At 36.8% G+C, this 24,457-nt stretch overlaps 4 protein-coding genes across 6 annotated transcripts; 1 reads left to right on the forward strand and 3 right to left on the reverse strand.

The window, feature by feature from the left end:
- Positions 855-11,401, reverse strand: LOC18597540. 2 transcript variants are annotated; one of them, XM_007026633.2, is made up of 27 exons: positions 11,108-11,401; positions 10,847-11,006; positions 10,445-10,537; positions 10,265-10,370; positions 9,984-10,152; positions 9,421-9,595; positions 8,871-8,999; positions 8,177-8,737; positions 7,203-7,814; positions 7,001-7,069; positions 6,501-6,617; positions 6,176-6,421; positions 6,038-6,085; positions 5,814-5,951; positions 4,783-4,947; positions 4,605-4,667; positions 4,402-4,509; positions 4,209-4,292; positions 4,079-4,126; positions 3,075-3,149; positions 2,666-2,761; positions 2,468-2,548; positions 2,306-2,377; positions 1,950-1,994; positions 1,782-1,865; positions 1,558-1,661; positions 855-1,416 (listed from the first exon to the last, which is right to left on the reverse strand). In XM_007026633.2, exons 1-27 carry the CDS (start codon positions 11,320-11,322, stop codon positions 1,269-1,271), a joined length of 4,011 nt encoding a protein of 1,336 aa, XP_007026695.2. In that variant the 5' UTR covers positions 11,323-11,401; the 3' UTR covers positions 855-1,268. The 2 variants fall into 2 exon arrangements, 1 of the variants encoding a protein (XP_007026695.2); XR_001928179.1 differs by lacking the exon at positions 855-1,416 and having other exon boundaries at positions 1,638-1,661; positions 3,075-3,162.
- Positions 12,440-13,425, forward strand: LOC18597541 (rhodanese-like domain-containing protein 10). The gene is made up of 2 exons (XM_007026636.2): positions 12,440-12,958; positions 13,038-13,425. The coding sequence occupies exons 1-2, from the start codon at positions 12,504-12,506 to the stop codon at positions 13,234-13,236; spliced, it is 654 nt and encodes a 217-aa protein (XP_007026698.1). The 5' UTR covers positions 12,440-12,503; the 3' UTR covers positions 13,237-13,425.
- Positions 13,778-16,022, reverse strand: LOC18597542 (probable pyridoxal 5'-phosphate synthase subunit PDX1). Its single transcript, XM_007026637.2, has 2 exons — positions 14,922-16,022; positions 13,778-14,147 (listed from the first exon to the last, which is right to left on the reverse strand). The coding sequence occupies exon 1, from the start codon at positions 15,879-15,881 to the stop codon at positions 14,952-14,954; it is 930 nt and encodes a 309-aa protein (XP_007026699.1). The 5' UTR covers positions 15,882-16,022; the 3' UTR covers positions 13,778-14,147; positions 14,922-14,951.
- On the reverse strand, positions 17,465-21,241 carry LOC18597543. 2 transcript variants are annotated; one of them, XM_007026641.2, is made up of 10 exons: positions 20,757-21,241; positions 20,539-20,645; positions 20,306-20,431; positions 20,121-20,214; positions 19,909-19,983; positions 19,749-19,831; positions 18,864-19,010; positions 18,552-18,624; positions 18,112-18,451; positions 17,465-17,938 (listed from the first exon to the last, which is right to left on the reverse strand). In XM_007026641.2, the coding sequence occupies exons 1-10, from the start codon at positions 21,088-21,090 to the stop codon at positions 17,863-17,865; spliced, it is 1,455 nt and encodes a 484-aa protein (XP_007026703.2). In that variant the 5' UTR covers positions 21,091-21,241; the 3' UTR covers positions 17,465-17,862. The 2 variants fall into 2 exon arrangements, with proteins under 2 accessions (XP_007026703.2, XP_007026701.2); XM_007026639.2 differs by having other exon boundaries at positions 18,112-18,463.

A 24,457-nucleotide genomic window follows, 5' to 3' on the forward strand; every position in this document is an offset into this window, starting at 1 on the left:
TTTTCCAGAAACATGTCTTTGCAGATTAAAAAGTTATGTCTTTCGATAGCAACAGTGGGTTGGAATTCGCTTTGGACATGTTAGGATACGGTTCAAAGCTAAATCTAGTTTCTGGTTAAGTGACACCATGTGAAACGACAGGGAATGCTAGGAACATGTGAAGGATCTATCTATCTATCTTTGTCGGTTTCTTTTTTTATTACAATCCCTCGACACTTACAACAGTTTCTTTGCTTGGACCAAAAGGGAATACCATGTTTTTCCATTATCTAGTAGACACACCAGACAGCCACATGATAATCAGGTAGGCTGTCATACTCACTCATGGCTGTTGAATTTTAGTTACTTCTGGTGATAAAAATACTAGTTTTGATGGGGTAGTTTTCCTAGAATTGAGGCCAATCTGATTCCTGTGTAAGATTCTACGAATACATGCTGTCATTGGATTCTGAAATGTTATGCAAGACCCTGTTTTTTAATTAACAATCAGTTAAACTATAGATGCAATACCAATAGAGAGTTTCTTACTTGACAATAATTATCATCTGGGTTCCGCTGAGAGCGGATTCCACTCCCCTTTCGATCCTGGAGAAGTAGAATGTTGGCTGGTGTTGGCATACCAGATTGGGTTTTGCACTGATGGCTACAAATTGCGTCACTGATCCGCTCACCAGGAAAAGATGGAGTAAGCTTTCGCGACCAGAGTGAAAGGCAAGGGGTAGGCATATGCCTGCATTACTTTCCACTTAATCAGAGGCTGTAAACCAGCTTGAGGTCAGTCATGGTTAATGTAATTACAAGTACAACTTTAAATTAATAAGCGTTAAGAGAGAGAGAGAGAGAGAGAATGCTAATTCACCAAAGGATGATATGAGAAATGCTAAAAAAATTGGAGTGAACCAAAGTATATACATTGAGATGTAGCTCCTTGCAATGTTACAAATCCTTATGTGCATTACTTCAACTGATCAAAATTGCAATCAAACCTGTTGTACATGTTCACTAAAAATCTCTGAAATTCTTGCCGAATCAATACTTTAAGCATAGGCAGCCAGCACTTCTCTACCAATGGCATTTATAAGAATGTGTCAGATATCAAAGGCTATGATACAGAATACTGTCTGCCTTCTACGCCTTCCACACTCCCATTCCTCTTGCATACATTATTGCATGGAAGTCCAGACTTGGGAGCTTGTGAATCCAACGCGTGGCAGGCAGCTATAGAGCAATGTCAGATTATGCTTTTCCAAAATTGAGTTTTTGGATCCTCAGCTAGCACTAGATGATTCTTTAGATTTCTCCACTGCCACTGCATCCTTGTCTGAGTTACTAGTATCTCCGGTGTGAGCCTGACTTGTTTGTGCCTGACTAGAGTTCTGAGAGTCCAGAGAAAGTCCCAAAACTGCCAGTATAGACCTGGAAATGGCAAATGCCGAAAGTATAAAGAAAGAGGAGTGGGAGATGGTGATCAGAAATAGACAAGGAGCTATTCATAGAGTGTAGATATTGAAGACTTTTATATCCAATCAGAGAAAAAAAATCATTCTTCATATGAACCTTGGAAGTGAAGTTCGGATATTCTGTTGGCTAGCATGAGCAACCAAAGGAGCTTTGAGTGCTGCAGTTCTATTCAGTGCATTTTCCAGCTGCGGTGGAGGTAGCTGAAAGACAAGAATCATACAATTACAAACAGAAAGAACAGGCTTTGCTTCTAAAATGCAAACTTCACATTCGGAGATCAAAAATGCATTTTTAAAATAGTTAATAAAAGAAACATGCACCTGAAGCAACACGCTGAAAGATTGAGGCTTTGTCAATAATGCACATTTCAAAAATCCTACCCACAACTTTGGATACTTCCATATCTGCAATAAGCAATTAATTTAATGACATATAAACATGAAACCTAAAGAAAAGAAGGTTCAGCTTGTTGTGATAAAAGTAGTCACCTGCTTGCTTACAAGACGAGAAAGGATCTCCATTATAAAGTCCACCTACAACATTTTGAGTGATCCGGTCATCAATGACTCATGGATATTTTTTCTAATCATGTTAAATTCTTTAAACAGGTTTTACCCTCTTCCTCAGATGAAATGAGAGAGAAGACAGTGGAGTATCCTTTTTTTAAATAAAAAAAAATTGAACTATAAATCTATAATTATTGGACATGAAACCATTTTGGCCATTGCTAAGCTACCTGGCAGACAATATAAATTACCTAGAAAGCTTTTTAAATTCTGCAATAAATAACTACAATTATCTATAGTACCCTTCAAGTAAGCAAAGATAAATGGTGTTTCCTTACCAGTGCAGGAAAAGCACCAATGGCTTGCAATACTGTACGCATAAACAACAAAGGAAGAGGAATTTGCTCAACCTATAGGAAACAACAATCATCAACTGTGAATTCAGCCAGAGACTAGTAAATTTTGGTGATAAAAACATAAAGAAGTGGTATAATACATACCAATTGATTTAAGACCTTCGCAAGAACTTGCTGGGTGAATATCTGCCGTTGCTCAAAACAAGCATTACATGCATCCGTGACCTGATTGCAGCTTAAAAATGTTACTGAGATGTGAATTTCTAAACATTAAGAAGTTTAAAAAAAGGGGGGAGAGGGGGAGGCGGGGGGTGGGGAGTCTAGATTGAGGAGGAAACACACCTTCTTTAAGGGAATTCCATCTCTTTCAGGATCAATACCATGGATAGCGATTAACACTTCGGCTGGAGAGAGCGCTGGAGCAGAATGAGAAGATCCCTAGGTACAAAGAGTCCAATTAGCAATGAAACAGAACATGCAGCTGAAAAACGAGCAGGTTGTGTTTTCCTGATCAAAATATAACACGGACAATGCCAATACAGCATGATATTATTACATATGCTACTGAAAATATTCCTAGTGAAATATTTCCTTATAAGTGAATTTAGAAAGCTACAAAATGAAAAAGAGATGCAGCTGTAGAATGCAAGCAACCATACATTAAGATTCCTAGAAATGACAGCTAGAAGAAACAATGCTATAATAGAGGAATTTAACTTTTGGGTAAGAGGCCATGGGGCAAAAAAGATACCTGTAGCAACCGGGTAACTGCAGCTTGGAACTTATCCAGCGGAAGATTTACAAGATGTGGAAAGAGCAGCAAAACCTAAAAACACAAACTATTAAAACAAATGCAGCAGAGAAAGTTAAGGTAACACCAATGAAAACCAATACAATGCATTCAAAGAGCACCTCTTAAACAAGAGAAAGTTGGGGAAGCTATTTATTAAAAATTTAAACTAGGCATAATCAAGCAGAAAGTGAACAGAATAAATTTGTTGAGAATGAAATTCTCAAAAGCATGAAGAAAGAGCATGAACAAGAATTTGCTTTCTTCCTTAAACAATTGTCTTCACCAAAAGTCAACATATACAACAATATTATCCAAATTTTTTAATCAAATATATGGAAGAGACACAATGGAACCACTGCTGCTAATGCCATTAACAACTTCTAGTTGCCATACTGACAATATTATACTACCATGCACTTTCTCATAAATAACATATGTTTTAAACTCTAATATCGCATTTTTGTGTTGATTCTAAATTAATGAAAGGAGGGTAAAGGACAGGGAATCTAGCAAAGGTTAAGACTCGTTTATGATATCAAAGCAATAAGCTGTGATGTATCGTCTTGACATGAAATCTTTTGTAGTGAGGGCATCCCTGAGCCCAAACTTTCATCTGTGTTTAATATGGCTTAGCCTTACATTCTAGTAAAAAAGAATTGTGCTGTCAGCATTATAAATCCCTTTTTTCTTGAATATCCACATACTTTTCATTTTTTATTTTTCATTTCTAACTCAAAATATAACTAATTTACCCACAAAATAAGAAATGAATGGACCAAGGATCTCCTTTTAGCATGGACTTGAAACTTATATTGCAATATGTTGTCTTGTCCAGACAAGAGTCGCATTCCTCACAGATATAATCCATTTACACGAGACAGTTGAACAACTCAACATTCTTCTGCAAAACAACCATGCTCGTAGACAATGAGAAAGGAAATTATCAGAGAATGGAGAAAAACCTCATCTCTTGGTAGGAATGGCAATACTGGAATTAGAATTTCAACATCCTGTCACCAATCCGAATCAACCGCGCATTAGCCAATATCCTCACTGCATTCCGGTTCTTAACAAAAGACAATTTACTCGTACCTTTAGTTTTGAATCAAATAACTTCTTAATGGTGAACATTAATTCTGCAGAAGGAACTGTCCCATCTGTCAGTGTATGCAAAACCTGGCATGACGGGAGGGAAGGTGGATAACAGAAAAGGCAAACAGTTAGAGAACTTTTGAACTTCTGATTGGTTCTCAGAAAACTATATAGGTTACTTAACTTTCACAACCTGCATAAGAAGACTCTCACTTCCACTAGGAGGATCTGAAATAATTTCAAGGAGGTCAGATGACGAGCCCATGGTACGAACTAGTATGGGAATATGACGATGGATTGCCTGCATTGCCCAACTAATAAGAAGAAAAACAAAGCAATAATACCAAGGATTTTAATAAATTCCTAAAATAAGATTCCAAAATGCATTAACCAAACCTGCTTAACTGCCTTTGATGCACTCTTGTAGATAACAAATATTTGGCGAAAGAGAGAGTGCTTCTGTTGAATAATAACAGCAAAATATTAATTCCTTGAGAGGATTATGAAGAAACAGGCACTCAAAAATAGTAATCTCAAGAATCAAGCACTCAAAATAAAAAAGAAGGGGTAACACCTTTGTACACAGAGCAAAATAAAGTGACATGCTCTGTTGAGCCTCAGGAACAGAAAGGGATGACACACTCTGAGATGTTTCTGACTGATGAACATCAGCAGAGATGTCTTTACCAATGGAACTCATTGACTGATGCTCATTTGATGGCTTTTCTGAATCAGATTCCTGTTAAAAGTTGCAAATAGAACTCAACTAAGAAAATCAACAAGACATACAACTGAAGTCATTACATAACTCTCAAGAGGTAACTAAAAAGCTTTACTTAAATGACACAGTTTCTAGTCAATTTTGAATCACTACCCTGCCAGCCTGTCAAGTATTTAAGCATTTTTCTTAACCAAGGAAGCTGAGGAAATAAAATAATTTATATTCCTGGGTTGACATAAATCCTTTTTTTTTTAAGAAAAGAAAATGGTCAATACACATCATTGCCTAACGAAAACTCAAAGTTGTTAGAAGAGCATGACCTGAATGTAACATTCCAATTCTTAAAAGATGGAGTACACGCATTTCTGATTTAGCCTGAGGATACTTTTAAGGATCACTGGCATGGTGACATGTCCAATGATAGATAATGTCCAGGCTTGACTACTAACCAGCAAAGAAAATAGCTAAAATTTAATCACGCACCGGACAGCAAAGACAATTTACCTCTTCCTTCCTTTCCCTTCCCCACACCCAACACCCCCAGCCCTCCAAAAAAGAAGAGAAAAGATAAAAAAGGAAAATGCATATACAACACAGGAAATTCTAAGACAACTAGTAGCTCCTGACATTTTTTTGCACCTGGTAATAGTTTCATGTAATTAACTCCATATATAGGAAAACACACATACATAACTATACATCCATATATTTGTGTGAACATATACTCCTTCAATGTTCTCACAACCAGATAGTGTTCAAAAACAACATCACAGTATTCCAATTTCAACCAGATATAAAAAATTTTCTGAATTATGCAAAACAAACCGTACATAATCAAGTTGGAGACAAAAGCATTTTAAATCACAAAGGTCTGATATGGTTACCTTGTGTGGTTCAGTAATGGATCCTTCAGCATCTGTTCTTTCTATACCATCGCCATTTACTACAGAGAGCAGCATTTCCCTTGCAAAATCTTCTATTTGTTGAGCAATGGATGATAAAGGATAAAGCTTATTTGCTACCTATAAAATGAAAGACATCCTCAATCATAAAATCGATCACAGAAAGCAGCCACTAATTACTTAAATGGCAAGTTGTGAACAATTACCAGACGTATTGCTTTCATTCGGACTTCCTCCAAGTGATGAACTGCACTCTTTAAGAGGTAAAGAGAAAATAAAAGTCAAACAGAAGATAAGGAAATGAAACTTCAATTAAGCTCCATTATCCAAGAAAAATCACAAACCTTCAAAGCAATTTTCAAGCACACATCACGAATGGGAGGTCTCAGTAGAATTAGGCTCCATACAGTGCTGAGGCCTTGAGTAACTCTATCTCCGCTTTGTGACTCATTCTCAGCTTTCTCTGAGATTCCAGGAGAACACAAACACTCTAATAAATTCAAAACTGACTTTGGCAGGCGAGGAGCTTCACCAAGAAGTTTACTTAAAGATTTGTCTGAAGGTGGAAAAGAGTCCCTAAGAGTTTCGGCCTGCATTTACAGAAATTTCCTCAGAAAGATGGGCTTCTCAGGGGAAGAACCAGATAGGCATAGTAAAACTAATACATACAACAGCCAGAAGGAATGTTTCATATGCAGAAGCAGCAGTTGTACATGAGAAGAAATCGCTTTCCTCTTCTGCCTCGCCAAATAACCTGTAGAGGACACGCAATGTCAACTCGTGTCCCTGAGCCATCCAATAACTATTGTCAGCTAGCATGGATTTTGGATGAATTTAATGAACAATAAAGTATTCCTTTGAAAAATCAATTGACAACAAAAACAAGTAAAAATATGAGCAGATTTGAAAGGTTGAGGTGATACTAAAAGATAATGATGGTCTCCGCTGTCAGGAAGTGTTTGCTCCAACAGTGTATTAGACCATATGTTGAAAAATGCTAAATCATACATGTGATAGATAGAAAGATAGATTGAAAAGAGAGAGAGATGATGTCAATAGGATTTGATTTCCTTCCATCATGTTTCAGCTATAAAGTCGTAATTAAAGTCATGTCTAGTCAACAATTGAGGCACATCCAAACATGAATAGAGGTTGGCATATCCAGTTACCTGGTGATTTATATAATCTGACAAAACGTGTTCTCGTAGCAGTTTCTGTAGGTCTAACTCGGACAGCAACTGATAAAAGAAAGGCATAAACATATTTAATACAGAATGTCAAAACTAGCAGGACATTATAATAACAAATATATCCCAACTAGATGCTATCAGTAGAAAGATATAAACATCATTGAAAAGTCAGAACTACAACCTCGACTCCTAGATAAGCAAGCAGAGAAAAGCAAACTTGCAAACTTCCAGATAGAGCTATTTGCTTATATGCCTCAATGATACGTATAAAAGCCAACTTTTGCAAATCATCCTTCTGATCATCAGAAAGATTGACAACAGGTGCTGACATCTTGGGCAAGGCAATATAAGACGAAACAACAGAAGTTGCTGTTGAGGAAATCAGGCTGTTGGAATCCATAACAGCTGCTTTTGGACTAAGCTCCTCAGACCTATCTGTTGAAATTGATGGAAGCACATGCAGTGGTGACCTTCCACCAAAACTAGTAACTTGCTCTTGACTAGCATCTTCTAGATCAGTAGAGACCAATGAAGAAGCAGCTTGGGTGTCTGACAATCCATCAGTACGAACAGAAGAATCCAAGCCAGGTATCTCACTTTCAAGATACCCCACATCATGGATATCAGATGGAGGAGGTAGATCAATCTTCTCCTTTCCAGGCAAAACAATGTCAGAAGAAACTGGTAAATCAGTAGCCAAAAGAGCATGTTCGGCTTCGTGAGCCATGCCAGCATATGCAACAGCATTATTAGGGCCAGCCACAACATCAACTTCTTCCTCCCCTTCTGTTTTCTGTATCTTCAACAAAATAGACATGTTAACAAAGCAAATAAGCACCACAGATCACAAAAGCATTGAAAAGTATAAACCACAAAGAAGTTGGACCAAGAACAAACAGGAATGCACAAATGATACAGGCAAAATTAAAGACAAGAAAGGTGTTGATGTCAAGACAACTGACCCTACAACAAATTTATGCATTTGTTTATAGGCCCATCTTTGGTACAGTCAAAAACAAATTTAAGCCCTCCAAATCCATCAAAAATAATTAGGCATCCACTAAAAACCTAATTGCAACTTTATAGACATGAGTTGTATGCATTAATTGTGGTCTTTATCATGTGTATAACATCTCCTGATGGAAAAAATCATACCACTATTTTATTGGAAACAGACAGCTGGGAGTTTAGCAGTGAGGCTATTGGGGGGAAAGTACTCGACAACGAAACAACATCAGCTAAGAATGATGGTGGATACTTGGCTTGAGTGTCACTTCCAACTATGCTCATGTTCTCCAGCAATTCATCATCCCCATCAGTGTGAGGATGATCGGGAGGAAGGTTACGCATGTTAGCCATCACTACCTCAGCCAGCAAGTCAGCAGATATGCTTGAAATAAGAATCCCCAAAGATCCCACAGCTTTTTCTCCTTGAGCAACCAAGGCACCAAACATGGCAACAAGTTGCTGGACCGGTCCAGTATCAACAGCTCCTTTATTAATGGTTGGTTGAGTTGAACAAATGTCACCCTGAGACGTAGTAGTATTCCTGTTTAACTCTTTTGTTGACTCTTCTGAGACACTAGGTGTTGACCTGACACGTTTGCCAGGCACATCATCATTTTCAGCCAAATCACTACTGTCCTCAGTTACAGATCTTTTCCTCCCCATATTGCTACCAGCAGCATCACGTGCTCTAACCAAGGGTTTTTCTTCCTGTAAGTTCTGAAACCTATTATTAAAAGTCCCATACATATGCATATACGTCCATGTGCTAACATAAGATTGCACAAGGCAGCACATACAGATGCCAAAAATCATAGAATACAGGCAACAACAGTGTTGATACCTTAATAACCGAAGAATCATCTTTTCCCTCTTCCACACTTCCATTAGTTTTAAGAACTTGGTTTAGAGCTGGCTCTGCTAGTCCTCCAGCTTTCATCTCTCTCAAGGCACCAAGTACACGATCCCTCCACTGTATAAACCAAAAACAAAGTACATATCAAAAGTGGGTAAGGCACTCAACTTTTGTGTGCAGTGGATGCTAAGTAAAAAGAGTGCTTATTCACTGTAGATAATGCTAAGTAAACAAGTACAGAATAAGTAATGGGTACCTTATTAAGAAACACGCTCAGTGTACTAAACTCATTAGACATCTTTCAAATCATTGATTAGAAAAGAAAAAGGCACATGTCAAACAGTTTAATGGACCCATTCACCATTTCCGAAATAAAATCCACTACCTATTCAACTCGCAAATTCCCATACTTTTAAGGTACATGAAAAGCAAGTATAATATACATCATCATTGATTAAGTAAAATGTAAAAGAAACACCAAAGTATGGAAGGGAGATGCAACCTCACTAAAAGAGCATGTTTAGTATAAAATAAATACCGGCGCAGCACTTGGGTGTGTACATTTCAAGCAGGAGAGTAAGGCATTTTTTAAAGCATGATGTGCTCCATAGACATGAACCCCTTTGATAACAACACTTGGGGAATCCAAACCAAGCAAAACTGATAGAATACGTCCATAATATGCAGGCCGTTTCTTTGCAATACCTGAAAGACTGACATCAAAGACAAGACAAGATGAAAACAAATTGAAAAACTAGAAAGTAAACGCAGCAATAAAACCAAAAGTGTGAAGCACAATTTGAAGTGAGGTTGATGTCTTAAATTAAGTACAGTAACAAAGGTGCACTTTTAAAGATTTATATTAACAGATAAAAGTACACCATAATACTTTTCCCACACATGACTTGTGATGAAACTATTTTACATATAAAATTTTCAATTCTCTTCATTACACAAGTATTGGAAATTATAACAATTCTACAGAGATGTGCATTTCCTACTTATTCACGTCAGGATTAGAGATAGAGATTCCATATATCCTGATGTACTAAATGCCAGGAAATAAGTTGCAGTTGACAAACAAGAGAGTAGACAGCATACCTGTTAATAAGCACAACAATCACCGAGTTGGTGAGAGATTTTACTATTGGAAATCTAAGCTGATCAAGCAACAAACCCAACTGTTGGCTAGCTTCAATCGACAAATCCCCAACATTGAGTAAAGGATGGCCCCCACAAAGCCAAGTTGCATTAAATTCTACAGGAGTTCCTACAAAATCAATTGAATAGAAGATATAAAAAACACTTAGTGCTAGTATAATAACATATAAATGACAATCTTCAAGCCTGCCAACACTGAAGAGAAAATCTAAATTAATTACCTTCATCAGGAGGGGCCTCTGGAGAGCCAGTAGGATCTGGAGTATAAAGCAGAATAACTGCTTCAACAAACTTCAGTGCCACCAATCTTATCCCACCACTTCCTGGCTGATCAAATTTTACAATTAATCAGGCAATGAACAAATTTCAGTTTTCATGAAACTAAAAAAATCAATTCCTACCTGAAAAGCTATAGAGTATATCTTCTCCTTTAGCTTTAACATCCATGACCATGATGCTTCAAGATCACTGTCCAATTCACTAGAGTATAGACCCTGAAACAAAGATAATAAGCATGTGAACTTGTAAAGGGTACATCAGAAAGTTAGCAGGCTTCGAATAGCCTACTGCCCAATGACAGGTCAATACAGAGCTTAAAATAATGCCAAATTATCACCTCATGGAAACTCGATGAACTCAAATTAACACAATGTAACAGCAAGCAAAGACATAACTATAATAGTTTTCGCTTATAAGAAAAATTCTATCCCTGAAAAGCTAGTATTCACAGATTAATATTCTATAAAAGCAAATTAAGATATGAACTAAGACAATTCAAATTATGAGTTAGAATGTAAACACACCTGAATTGCAATTTTTTCGAGTGTAAGACGAAACAAATCAATGCTGCAAGCAATAGATTGTCGAGCAACAGCAGGTGTAGCATCTTCCAAAACAGTTATCAGAAACGGTGCAATTTCAGGTACAAAATCGAGGTTTTTCACTCCAATTTCACCAATAATCCTACATTTAATTTTAAAAAAAGAACGAAATATACTTCAATTTATAAGTAATAAAACAGCTAAGATAATGCGGATTGAGCTAGGGATTTCAGAGGAGCCTACTCGGTGGCGAGCTTGCGAACCGGACCGGACGGGTCAGAGTAAAGGTCGAAGACGCGAGGAAGGAACTCGGAGAGGGCAGCGGCGTCTTCCTCCAACAAAGTTTGCTTCAATTGATGAGAAAGATCCAGCTTCGAAGCTAAGTCTACAGCTAGCTTCACTGAGTTGAACAAACTCGCGAGCTTTTCTCTCGAAACTGGATTCATGATCCCCACCATTACAAAGAAAACTAGAAAAAAAAAAAAACCGTAACAATTCACCGTTTTATTTCATGAAGGCTGTTTTTTGTTTGTTTGTTTGTTTATTTTGTTGATTTNCTAGAAAAAAAAAAAAACCGTAACAATTCACCGTTTTATTTCATGAAGGCTGTTTTTTGTTTGTTTGTTTGTTTTAGTTGTTGATTTCAATTGGAAGAAGCGATTGGGGGAGGTTTTTTGGGGGGGGGGGGGGGGAGGAAATGAAAAGGAAAGCAAGGGAAGGGGAAATGTTAGTTACTAGGGTTCAAGTTTTTTTACTTTTTTATACCTTATTGTAATTTATGTATGACTAGACCTTTAACAGTAATTTTAGTCACGCTTGCAAATCATTTTTTTCTTTTATACTGTTTTTTAATACGTTTATATTTGATACATCATTCTTATTATTATTATTATTATTATTATATAAATATTTACAATATTCATTTTTTTTACACCAATTTTTTCTTAATTGTGTTAAGCCAGTCGGAAAACAAATTTTATAGAATTAAGAAAAACATAGAAAAAAAGATAGTCTTAAAATAAAATTTGTGTGTAATTTGAAGTTTATGATATCAACAAGTGAAGTTTAGAATTATATATTTTTATCACAAATTAAAATGAAAAAAAATAAGTTACATCCATCAATCATTTTCTTAATTCTAATTCTACGACGTAATTACAAATAATTAAATTATATGTCATGTGATTAAAAAAACAATTGGTATTAAATCTAATTGTGAATGCATTTTATTAATAAAATTTATTTGATTTAAATAAAAAATAAATTAATTAATTGAATGTAATAAAATGTTTAGGGTTTAGTTAAATAAATAAGTATAATATAAAGATTTTTACAAAATTTATGCCAAATAATGTGTACTTCAATTCAGACAATTTATTCTCTTATAATAAATTAATGCGTTTATCCTGAAGGGACATAGATGTCATTGCTGACATAAAATTGAGCCTCAAATAACTTTGGTGGGTTGCCTCAGAAAAACAAAACTTTGGTGGGTCAATTTCAGAATAATACAAAACTCAAGGGGCGAATGTTGAAAAAACAAAACCATTGACAAAAAACCGTCGTGGGCTCCTCCAAGCTCCAACAAAGCTTTAGAAGTGAAGAAAGACAAACTATTTTCAGGATAAGAGAGAAAAAGATGGCGATTCAACTGAACCACTTCCGGGCATCAACGCTGAAGCAAGAGAAGCAACCGCAGCCGCCTTTCTTCACTTCCTCAAAAACCCGAACGTTTAGGGTGGCTGCCGCGTCAAGCAACGCCCTGCAGCTAATTCAGTCGGGGGAGGTGAAGCCTATACCGCCGAAGGACGCAGCTACGGCCATGAATTCCGAGGGGTTCAGGTTACTTGACATCAGACCCGAGTGGGAGCGAGAAAAAGCGCACGTCAAAGGGTCAGTTCACGTGCCCCTCTTCGTCAAGGACATGGACAATAGTCCCATTACTCTTTTGAAGAAGTGGGTTCATTTTGGCTACATTGGGCTGTGGACTGGCCAAAACTTTACCATGATTAATCCTAATTTCATCCGGGAGGTAGAAGCTGCTGTTCCTGACAAGGATGCTAAGCTGCTTGTAGCTTGTGGCGAAGGGCTCAGGTGAGAATTTCATGCCAGTCATCCGATTATGGTGCGGCTGTTCATCTTACGACTAACTTGTTTTGATGTTCTTAATTAGGTCCATGATGGCAACTTCAAAGTTATACGAGGGAGGATACAAGAACTTGGGGTGGTTGGCCGGAGGATTCAATCGTGCTGCAGATGGTGATTTCCCGGAAGTGGAAGGACCTGAAAAGTTGCAATATGCTACGCTTGGGGGTGCTTCGTACTACTTTTTTCAATTGCTCCTTCTCTTACAAGCCGTGGGCAAAGAGTAATTTGAGGAGCTAGAGTCGTTTCTGCTCAAGTTTTTACTAATTGTGAAGTAGTTACGAGCCTTGCTAATCAGCAAGTTTCTGTTGGTTGTAATTCGCTCATTTTAGCTTCAGAGTTCTGAGATCTTTTTATTGAATTCATATGCCTCTTCTTGGCAACATGTTTTAATGGGGAAATTTTGTTTAAAACCAGCAGCACATAACCCCACCCACCTTTCCGTCCGTCATCCCCAATTACAACATGTTTACATGTTTAGTTGAGAGAAATGGCTTATTAAAGTAGGAATCTCATTTCTGTTAGAAGAAGTAGATTGGATCGTTTTGAATTATAGATTCAGAACATTACAAGTTCAAAGTCATTTCAGGTTCAAGCTAATTTCAGATCAGATCTGGTTTTCAGGTTTGAAAATAAGGCTATAACTCATCTCAATTAAAACAGTATATGAAGTGTCTATGCACTAGTCTTGTATGCTTTTCATCAGGGAGATTCTCCTAGAAGGAAAAACCAAGGGGCTACCAGCAACAAAAATAACTACAGGCTAGATGACCAAGTAATGGAAAATTTTATTCAGCAGGTAGGATAGCATACATGCATCAAGATGGAACAAAAAGAAAATTTGGTAACCAGCAAAGCCACTTCAACCATGGACCAATACCATCTGAAAATGCAGGTAAAGTTTCTGTAGAGCCTAATTAACGAAAAATTACATGAGTATACTTGCAGAATGCAGAGACAAGCTGTTATAATTCCTAGCAATCTTAAAAGAGATAACGAAACAGCAGAGTTTATCGAAAACATCCATTTAGACATAAAGGTACACCCCACTGTATCAAAAACTACACTTTGACTTGCATAATCTGGAAAAAGTGCACATAATGCAGGCGATGGTACCAGTCCCATGGTGAAAGGATTCCTGCAAAGGCAATCAAAACCTCTCCACAATGATGAATGCTTCAAAACATTGCTCAAATATCAAAAGCAAGTAATGTATGAAGCATTCGGCAGAAAGCAAAAAACTAACAACAAAAATCCAATATACCAGCATCAAGTGGACAAATTGGGAGGAATGAATAAATGACTTCACATTCAGAAGCTCAACTAACTACAAGCATCACTTTGGAAGCATGTTATAGTAGTATCATTTATGTCAAAATCCAGTAACATCAAGTCACCTTTTGCTATCAATCACTACCTCCCAACTACTTCAAAATTGTAACAAAAGAATATGACAACAAAACATCACAGTAGAAGTTCAATGATATGCATCAACAACTTATTATAATCAAAATGGTGCAGTCCAAATCGTCACCAAACTATGTTGAAAATCGGGAAAGTATAGTAGAATCCAAAGCTATGAATGCGTAAACAATACGAAAAGAACAGGAAAGCCAAGTATCTCTCAAAAACTCATCACTTTAGCAGGCAGCTTTACTATTTGCATAAAGAATCACCATTGATGTCACCAAAGAGAAACAAAGCAGTCATACCCCATTCACGGCTAATAACCCAATCCATTTCCCAATTCAGAAATTTGACATACAAAAACCAATAAAAGAACAGTAGAAAGTTCACTACTAGACAAAAATTATTCAACTTAAAAATCAAATACATTAGATACCATCAAATTTTCAAGCTTAAACGCTTAAAAAAGACAAAAATTAAATATAATAACAGTGGAATTTCTCACCTCCACGTAGCCCGAAAAGCTTCAAACACATTATTCAGACCGAGCCGCGAACCTCTCAACCTTCTTATCATTCAAATTAAGACCAACCATAGCCTCACCAAGCCCACAGCTAACTTCAGCAAGCACGTCCGGGTCACTATAATGAGTGACGGCCTGGACAATAGCCCGGGCCCGTCTCGCCGGGTCACCACTCTTAAAAACCCCAGACCCCACAAACACTCCATCGCAGCCCAACTGCATCATCAACGCCGCATCAGCCGGCGTCGCCACTCCTCCGGCAGCAAAGTGCACCACGGGCAACCTCCCCAGTTGCTTCGTCTGCATGACCAAATCGTATGGGGACTGAATTTTCTTAGCGAAGCTGAAAACCTCATCATCATCCATGTTTCTAAGCACCCTAATGTCTCCCATCACGGACCTCACGTGCCTAACGGCTTCGATAATGTTGCCGGTCCCAGCTTCTCCTTTGGTTCGAATCATAGCAGCTCCTTCCCGGATCCTCCGAAGCGCTTCCCCCAAATTCCGACACCCGCAAACGAAAGGAATCCGAAAATTATGTTTGTTAATGTGGTTCTCTTCGTCGGCTGGGGTAAGCACTTCGCTCTCGTCAACATAATCGATTCCGATGGCTTCAAGGATCTGGGCCTCAACGAAATGACCAATACGGGCCTTAGCCATGACGGGGATAGTAACCGCTTGCTTAATTTCCTTGATGAGTTGTGGATCACTCATTCGGGCCACACCGCCTTGAGCTCGGATATCGGCGGGGACTCGCTCGAGAGCCATGACGGCGCAGGCTCCCGCTTCTTCAGCGATGCGGGCTTGTTCCGGGGTGACCACGTCCATGATGACCCCGCCTCGGAGCATTTGCGCCAACCCAACTTTCACTGAGAAAGGAGACTTGTGGGTTTCGGTTATCGCCCCGTTTCCATAAACAGCAACCACCCCGGTTCCTGCCATACCCAAAAAGCTACAGAAACAGAAAGAGAGACGAGCTTTTTTCCTTTGCAAATGGAAAGATCAAAATCCAAAAACAAAACCCAAATAGAAGATAATTGAAGGAATTGGGAGAGAAGAGGCGAAGCAGAGAAGGTGGCGAGAGATAGGTTTAAGTAGACGAGAGTTTTGAATGGTTCTTGCTTGGAAGTGAGGAGACCTACCCTGTGGATTAGTTTACGTACACTCTTCCTGATTTGGCCTACGATGCTCATCATGGTAAATGATATTTCCATCGGAAGGTGGAGATAGAGGTTTCAAGCAATCTTAAAAGGAGATTCAGACATAGTGTATAGTAGGGTTGGAGGCCACGCAATTTCGCTATGCGAAAACCCCGGTTCGGGGAAAGTGTGCTGACGTGGGAAGGCGGGTTTCCATTCATTCGCTGGAAGTAGTGGCACAGCAGTCTTTCTCCGCATTTGATTATTTTAAGCTGTTAATGGCAAATAATTAATTGTACTTTATTTGCCCTTAATTGTTTTTCTTTTTTTTAAGAAAGACTTAAAGAATATCACCAAATAGATGCCCGAATTCCATTAAAATTTAATTATATAGTTTACCCGAATTCAATTAATATATTTAACATTCAAATTTAATTACCAATATTCATAAAAATTCAAATTTAAAATAATTTTTATAATACATCAAATTAAATTTAATTATTAAAAAATAACATTTATAATCAAATTCGAAAAACAAATATTTTATGATCATTGTCCAAACCTAATTTTTTTAATTTAAAATTTATTCGAATCAAATTATAAAATATCACAATTTTACTTAATTAAATTTAACTAATAATATGAATAAATTAATTATAAACTAGCTCGAACTTGGTTGATTTTGTGCAATTCGTTAAATAAAGTAGTCAAAGTTAGTTCAATTTTGTTTAGTTTATCCTCAATTAATCTGTTGACTAAAAACATTAGGTTATATTTTATTAATAATAAAATTTTGACTTTCATGTCACTATCATGATTATGACCATGGTCTGAAGAAGCGGTGGGCCAGAAACAGGGATGGGAAAAAAGAAAGTATATTAAGAGGCTGGGAGGAAGGCAGTGAAGGCCGCCGCTCGTTTCCAATCTTGTTGGCCATAGTTATCTTGATCCCCACGTTCAGAAGGTGGGGGGAAATACAGAAAGGAAAAGGAAAGCTTCTCGAACTTGTCTACTGCAACTTCTGTCAACTATGGCTTTGACTCTCTTTCCGCCAGTCCACTTCCTCGTGGAAAAAAGAAGAAGAAGCAAATCTTCCTTCTCCCTCCTGTCATTTCATCCTTAATTTATTATAATCAAAACAGTTAAATATTTAATTTTATTTTAATACATAATTATTATGAGATTTACTATTGTTTTTTAAAACTGTAATATAAAACAAATTGATTAAGTTTTGATTAAATTTGAATTTTATTTATTTAAAAAAAAAGGCATCCGAACCCTTTTTTTTTAATAAAGGATTCGACTTTATTTTTTAATTAAAAAGATATTTATGTTTATTATTGAATTAAATGTTCGGATATAATATTAAGAAATACTCTAAAAGCATTAAAAACGGGATTAGATTAGTCGTTTACTTGATGCTGTTGAGAAGGCTGAAAGATACCAAAGAATGGAGGACAGGAAGGTACAGTATCTCAGTTTGAAGTTGCTGCGCCTTAAATTGGTAATCAATGGGGGGGAAATGAAAAGAGTTACATTGGAAGCTTTGACTTGGTCTACTCGAACATTATGTACCGATGATAGTATTACATGGTGGAAGGCCATCCAGGGAAACAAAATGCATGGCTCCTTCCATCTTTTAAAAAAAATCAATGCTTATAATCCCCCTTCTGAGTGTCATTTACTTGAGCATAAAAAGCAGTGACCCATCAAAAACGTACTGCAACTCATTGAAGCAGGCAGGCTGTGCAAGCTCTGCTGCTGGCAAAGGAGCTCAATGTGACTTATACTGTGAAAATCTTCCTCACTTTCTTCATGTTCCGACGGCAAATGGGGCAAGTTCCAGCAGCCTCTGCGATTCTGCAAAAGATCAGTTACAGCACAACATCAGATAGGAGCATATTTCAAGTTCTGGGAACCATTAAGGGTGATGAACAGGATGCTGTTGTAAATTCGGAGCAGTGTTAAGAATGAGGCTAGACTATTTCCAAAGCAACCTTTCATGTAAAAAGGTGAGGATGCAAAGTAGTTACCTAGATCCACATGCAAAGCAAGCCACACAGTGCCCACAAGGAAGGAAGAAGCAGTCCCTTGGAGCATCGAAGCAAATCGCACAAAGACGTCGGGTATTGTTACTGTTTTCACCTTCTCTTATTGATGTCCCTTCAACAGAACCTGCTGCCAGAAAATCTTCAAGATCTGCCTCATCACTTGAGACAGAATCGTAGGATGAACCCCAACTTGAGATATCATCATCTTTGTTAGAAAGCAGAGGGGCCCTTGCAGAAGCATTCTCCCTATAATGAAGATTTGTTTCACCTCCACGGGTAAATTGGAACTTGTTTAAGAAGTTGAAGGCTACCAACATGATTGCTGTCATTCCACCTTTAAGAGGAAAATTAGAATTCAAGATTTAAACATGAAACATTTGTAAAGGTTGTGCATTGAGAGTAATTAAAAGAAAGAACTTTACCAATGCCAACTATATATATAATCCATCTTGGTCCATATGACAATCTGACAGACCAGTCATCTGCAGATGTACTCTGAAGCAGCCAAAAAGAGGGAGAACAGAAAATGAAAAGACTTTCTAAAACAGGATTTAGAAATTATTCAGTTTAGCACTTCAAAAGATAAGAAATTATTCAGCACAGACGGAAGCATTAGAACATATATTTATCATGCCTAATAATATAGGAATGCCGCTGTAACAGCCTTCAAAATGACATAATCTCAAGAAAGACATAGAAAGTAGGATTTAGGTTTAAAAAAAAAAGAGATTTACCTGTTCTAGACCTGGAGAAGTCAAGACAACAGAATTTCCCTGAGGAAACAAAACACTCAAGCTACACAGGCCATTACCGAAGGTACATCTGTAGTAAGCTTCAGTCGTATTGTAGATGAAAGCCCTGACTGTGATGTTTAACTCCACCTGTTCAATGTTAAAATCAACTCAATTTTTATGTGAAAAGATGAAACCAAAGAACACAAAAAAGGGCAAGGGAACAGCATCTAATAAAAAGAAAAGGTTCAGTGAAATCTGAGAGAATGATAGGCTTTTTTGTCACCTACAGCGCATTTACTTGAACTTGAGATATCCATTATATATACCTGCCTCTCAAACCTGACTTGGCAGGTTCTGAGTTTCTTGGAATTAATATTTTGAAGTCATATGCGTAAATAATTGTTAGGAAAATGGATCCATGGCTATTCAATTTTGCCCATTAGTCCATCTGACATTCATACAAACTTTTAAAGTAAATTGAGACTTGCAGCATTTATGTTCTCATGTTTACCATAAAAATGTCAATCCATATTATAGATTCCTATACTTCTATAACTGCAGCCTTGCAGAAATAAACACCCTCCTCAGCCCAAAGTTTTACTTGACATTGCTGCACTTATAATATTTCCACCACAGTTACAATGTAGCATTGCTTAAATGGATTAAAGTAACCCTTTCTTAGTAAGTTAATCCGATTCTTCAATCATATCATAATATCAATTCTGACAAATCAAAAGGGACAAGCACCATGAAACATTTCTTTTCTGAGGTTGGTAACAGAAGACAATGAAGTTTTGATCTCAATATCTCAAATATTTTAGCAGAACTTCAATGAAAGAACCAAAACAACAAACCAAGCTCGGCAGGTCAAATTTTTACAATTACCTCCACATCCTCTGAGTTCAAATTACCCAGTGCAATATAGTAACTTGAAGATCTATATATATCCTGCTGAATCATACCACTTCCTACCGAAAAGTAATATCAAAGTCAGCATAAAACTCTATATAGTAAGAACATTCATACTTTTGCATTTCCATCTCACCACGAACAATGTTCCACGACAAAGTGGTGTTAGGATATGTTGGGTCCTCAAGCCATTGAGAAAGGCCCTCACTGCCTGCAATGTGACAAAATGAATTAAAGCATCAGATTCCCAGGATTCAATTACTTAATCTACAGCATTTCCACACACACTTTGTGAAAATAATTCTTTGAGAATCACATTCTGAAAAAGCTTTTAGTGTTTCAGGATACCTTGAGCAATTATAAGGAAAACAGAGGAGCCTGCTGAGTTCACATTATATGAAATATTAACTTGAGAGCCCCTGTTCAGATAATGAATCCACTCCTGGATAATATAAAAAAAAAAATTGGGAAATGAAATACAAGTTCAGAACCAAAACATTCAAGCAAAAAACAGAACAAGAAACCGAACTTGCCTTGTGAGAATCAGCTTGAACAGTAGTGGTACGAGTTTCAGACCAGGTAGTCACTACATCAAGAGATGGAGATTTATAAAATCCATATAGTTTGAGCCCTGGCTTGGTATCATCTACCTCCTCAACCTAACACAAAGCCAAATAAGACATAGACCAAAAACCACCCTTCCCTTTAAAGAAAAAGCATGAAACGAATCAAAAATTAGAAAGGAAAAAAGAAAAAGGCAAATCACCTTTACACTCTGAACAAAAATAGGATTCGGTTGAAGTAGAAGGGAACAATTCGGACCGACCCGTATATTCACCGCCCCGTAAACACCCAAAATCAAAGTCATAGACACTGTTCGATTCAAAAAGAAAATCAATCGAAAAGAATCAACATAAGATAAAAGCTTTTACTTTCAAATGTAAAGAACGAGCGATTCATGAGAAAGGGGAAAAGGGTACTAACCGAAAAACCAAAAAGTGAGAACCACGATGATGCAAGACCACGTGTCGTCTCCAATCACCGTTGACGAATCATCGAAAGCAGATAAGTTACCTCTATAAGAAACTAGGTCAATGTGCTGATTCTCTAGCTCAGGGTTATGAAAATGCTGCAGATGCTGCCGATACTCGTGATCTTGCCCTTCCTCTTCCTCTCGAACCTGCGAAGAAGTACCCGAAGACGACGCCGCCGCCCCGGCCGCACCGCCTGAATCCTCCCTGTAAGACGAAGATGAAGAGGAGGAGGAGGCAGAGGCGGAGGCGGAGGCGGAAGGTGAACTCCGATTTGGCTCCGCCATATTTGAGAAATCGAGAAGGAAACCCTGACGCTAGGGATTAAAGAAATGGAAGTTTGGAGAATTGGGGGAGCAGAGTCCATGAAGGAGAGTGGAAGAATCGGAGTTAACTGGAAGCTCACCGATCAGTCTTCTTCTTCTTGCTACGACTGGTGGTTGGAGTAAGCCGGGAAGAGGTGACGGTTAATATCTGCTAAGGTAGTTACATGCGGGGTTGCTTTCTGACGTGGCATGAGGTTATTGGATCGTTGAAAGTCAAAACGAAAATTTGGTTAGGTAGAATTGAATAGTCGCCGTTGGTTTGGTGGAAGATATAATTGTCGGCATTTGTTTCTGTCACTGATTATTTCTCTTGAATAATTTTCAAACCCCATTCTATTTTTAAAAGTTTCGAATTTAAATTTTAAGGTGGGTGAACCGAAATTTTGAGATAAAAGAGTGATATTATATAATCTAATATGAAATATAAAATTAATATTAATTAAGAATAATCGATGCTGTTTTCATAAAAAATATAATCATAATTATCGTATTTATTGTTATTCTTAATTATTGAGTTGTTCTTAAATAATATTTAAAAAACAGTCATGTTTTCGAATAATTTTCAAAAAGATATTTTATTCCTAACCTTTAGAAGTCTGGAATTTAAGGTTTAAAACGGATAAATTGAGATTTATGAGATAAAAGAGTGTTATCATATAATTAATATCATATGTTAGAAAACTAAATACGGTTTAATCAATACATTAGCTGTATTAATCCGGCGAATTTCCGACCATAGAACAAACTGTCCAACCGCCGGTAGAAGTAGCACGGATAAAACTAAAATAGTTGGGATTTCATTAGAGCCTCTAACAAAGAACTGGCGCAAGCAACAATCGAAGCCAATGAACTGAATCTGTTGCTTGGGTAAAGGAGACTGGTAGCAGCGCCATCAACTATTAGTATAAAGATGAAGCACCATCAATGGAAAAAGGGTAAGATCATAGGGAAGAGTACATTCATTTGCAAGTTTGGAAATGGCAGATGGACATAATCAAATGAAGGTAGTAAAACGTAATGATATCAGATCTTTATTCAGACAAGGATGGAAGGCTATCGGATTATGCAAGGGAGGGTGGTACAAGATCCGGATGAAATTCATCAAGCTTTAAAGCTTTTCCCTTGGCTTTCCAGCTAGATTTTCACATGCCCTGTCTCGAAAAGAGTTTCTCTGATATACAATCTGCATAATCCATGTGAAAAACTTGCTTGGATTTCATTTATCAATGTATAAATTTACAAGTTGAAGACAGCATTTAATGTTCTTCCCAGTTCCTGCTAAATGAATCCTTGTTTGATTAATTTCGTAGTCTTATATGTTTGCATTTTGAATCTGGTGTTAACCCTTTTCCCCATCTCCATCATCGGAATGAATGATAGTGACAGAAACGTTGTCAGATCAACGCTAAAGAAAGAAACGAAAGTTGAAAATCTGGAACTTGAGAAAACTATTGCCAGATAGAGCCAATCTTCCAGGATAATAAATAATGGATTCAGGGTATTACCAGGGAGAGTTATTCTACAAAGAGTAATGGCAGGAAAGAATTGCTGCCAGGTTTCAATCCCAGAATTTGAATGGGAGATCCGGCAAAGCAATTCAAGGCAAAGATTAAACGAATAAAAGAGTCATTCATCAAGAAGTAGATGGAAAGTTGTTGTCAGCTCGGTACAGGCTCTGTGGCGGCATCGTGTACGAAAAAACAGGGGAAATTGTAAGAAAAAAAAAAAAAAACCGTGCAGCTGTCTTTCTCTCCTCTACCCACTAGTCCTCCAGGATACAGGGAAAGGAGTTTGTACCCAAAATTGAGATAACTTTTTGTCTAAATATTTGACAAGATATAATCATTTCATGTGTTCCTGTTAAAAGTTAAATCCAGGACTCTGGGTCCAACTGATGCATGAAAACTCTTTCTCTTGACAAATGAGGCATAGATTAAGAATCAAAAGAAATGGTGGTCACAGTCACAGTCTGCAATTCCCAGGAAAATTGAAAAGATTAAGATTTCCATCATACATAAACCAACCACCAGCAAGGTACATAATCAACAAATAATTATTTACTCGGAATCTCCAGCTGTGAGGTGTTTGTATACTCCAATCAATCACGCAGCTCAACAACATAAGTTAAAAAAAAAAAAAATTACAGAAGCAGTGCAAAAAGTTGTAGCCATCGCCATGAAAGGAAATGACAAAATACAGGTGAAATGGAGGTGATATCAGGATGACTAAGTAGTTCTCTGAAAAGGGTTGCGCTAGAAATTCAAAAAATTAGGAAAAAAGCTTCCCATTTTGATGTTTTGCTCTGCCATTTGGGTTTAGTTTCTGATGAAGATATAAGCTTGATAATGCAATCAATGCTAGGTACTCTTCATGCTACGCTTCTCTTCTCAATTCATGACTAGCCCAAAATGGCAACTACTTCTTCTCCCTTGATGACATTACGTGTGGTTAATGCTCAAATGGAGGCAAAGCCATTGTTAAGATTAAATTAAGAGCTTGTTTGACTTGACTTTTTTCTAACATAAAAGCTATTATGAAGCTTTTATAAAAAGTAATAACTTTTAAAATTAAGCTAAAGTTGTTTGGTAAATTTTTTTTATAAGTTTTTTTTTATAAATTATAATTTTTATTAAAATTATCATAGAAGGTATTTTTTTTAAAGGGTAATATTTTAATTATTTTTAACAAATGAAGATATTTTTGAAACAAAAATAAAAATTTTATTATATTTTTAAAATAAGAGAAGAAAAAGCTCATCATTTGAGGTTTTTTTTAAGCTTTTTTTTTAAAATTTTGTTCTTAAAAAAAAGTTACTTATTTTTTTTAAGAGCTTTTCAAAATATTTATTTGACCTAACTTTTACTTTCAAGAGGTAGATAAACTAAAAAAAAGTTAAGCCAAATATGCACTAAGTAACAACATAAAAGAGTCTTTAGGTGAAAACATAAAAGAACATGAATAAATAAGACACTTGTTGCTTATATTGTCTTAAAATTATGGCTTCAATCCTAAAAACATTTTACGTACTATCATCATTTATTTAATTATTACATTCAAACAAACTCTTAAATTTTGATTTAAAATCGAACGAGCTTTTAACTTTAATAAAAATTTAATCAATATTAGAGTCAATTTTAATTATTTTTCCTGCTCACATGATATATGATTTAGTGAATTGGTGAGGTCACACGCAACTAATGTGACCAATTGAAGAGCTTGAGCTAGAATTTTCATTCATAATAGTATCTCAATCCTAGGTACCTAAAAAGAATTACTAATTATTTTTTTATATCAATTGAAGGGTATAATTAAGAACAATAAAAGATTT

The sequence above is a fragment of the Theobroma cacao genome, chromosome 5, assembly GCF_000208745.1.
Source record: "Theobroma cacao cultivar B97-61/B2 chromosome 5, Criollo_cocoa_genome_V2, whole genome shotgun sequence".
In the NCBI taxonomy this organism is placed as follows: Eukaryota; Viridiplantae; Streptophyta; class Magnoliopsida; order Malvales; family Malvaceae; genus Theobroma; species Theobroma cacao.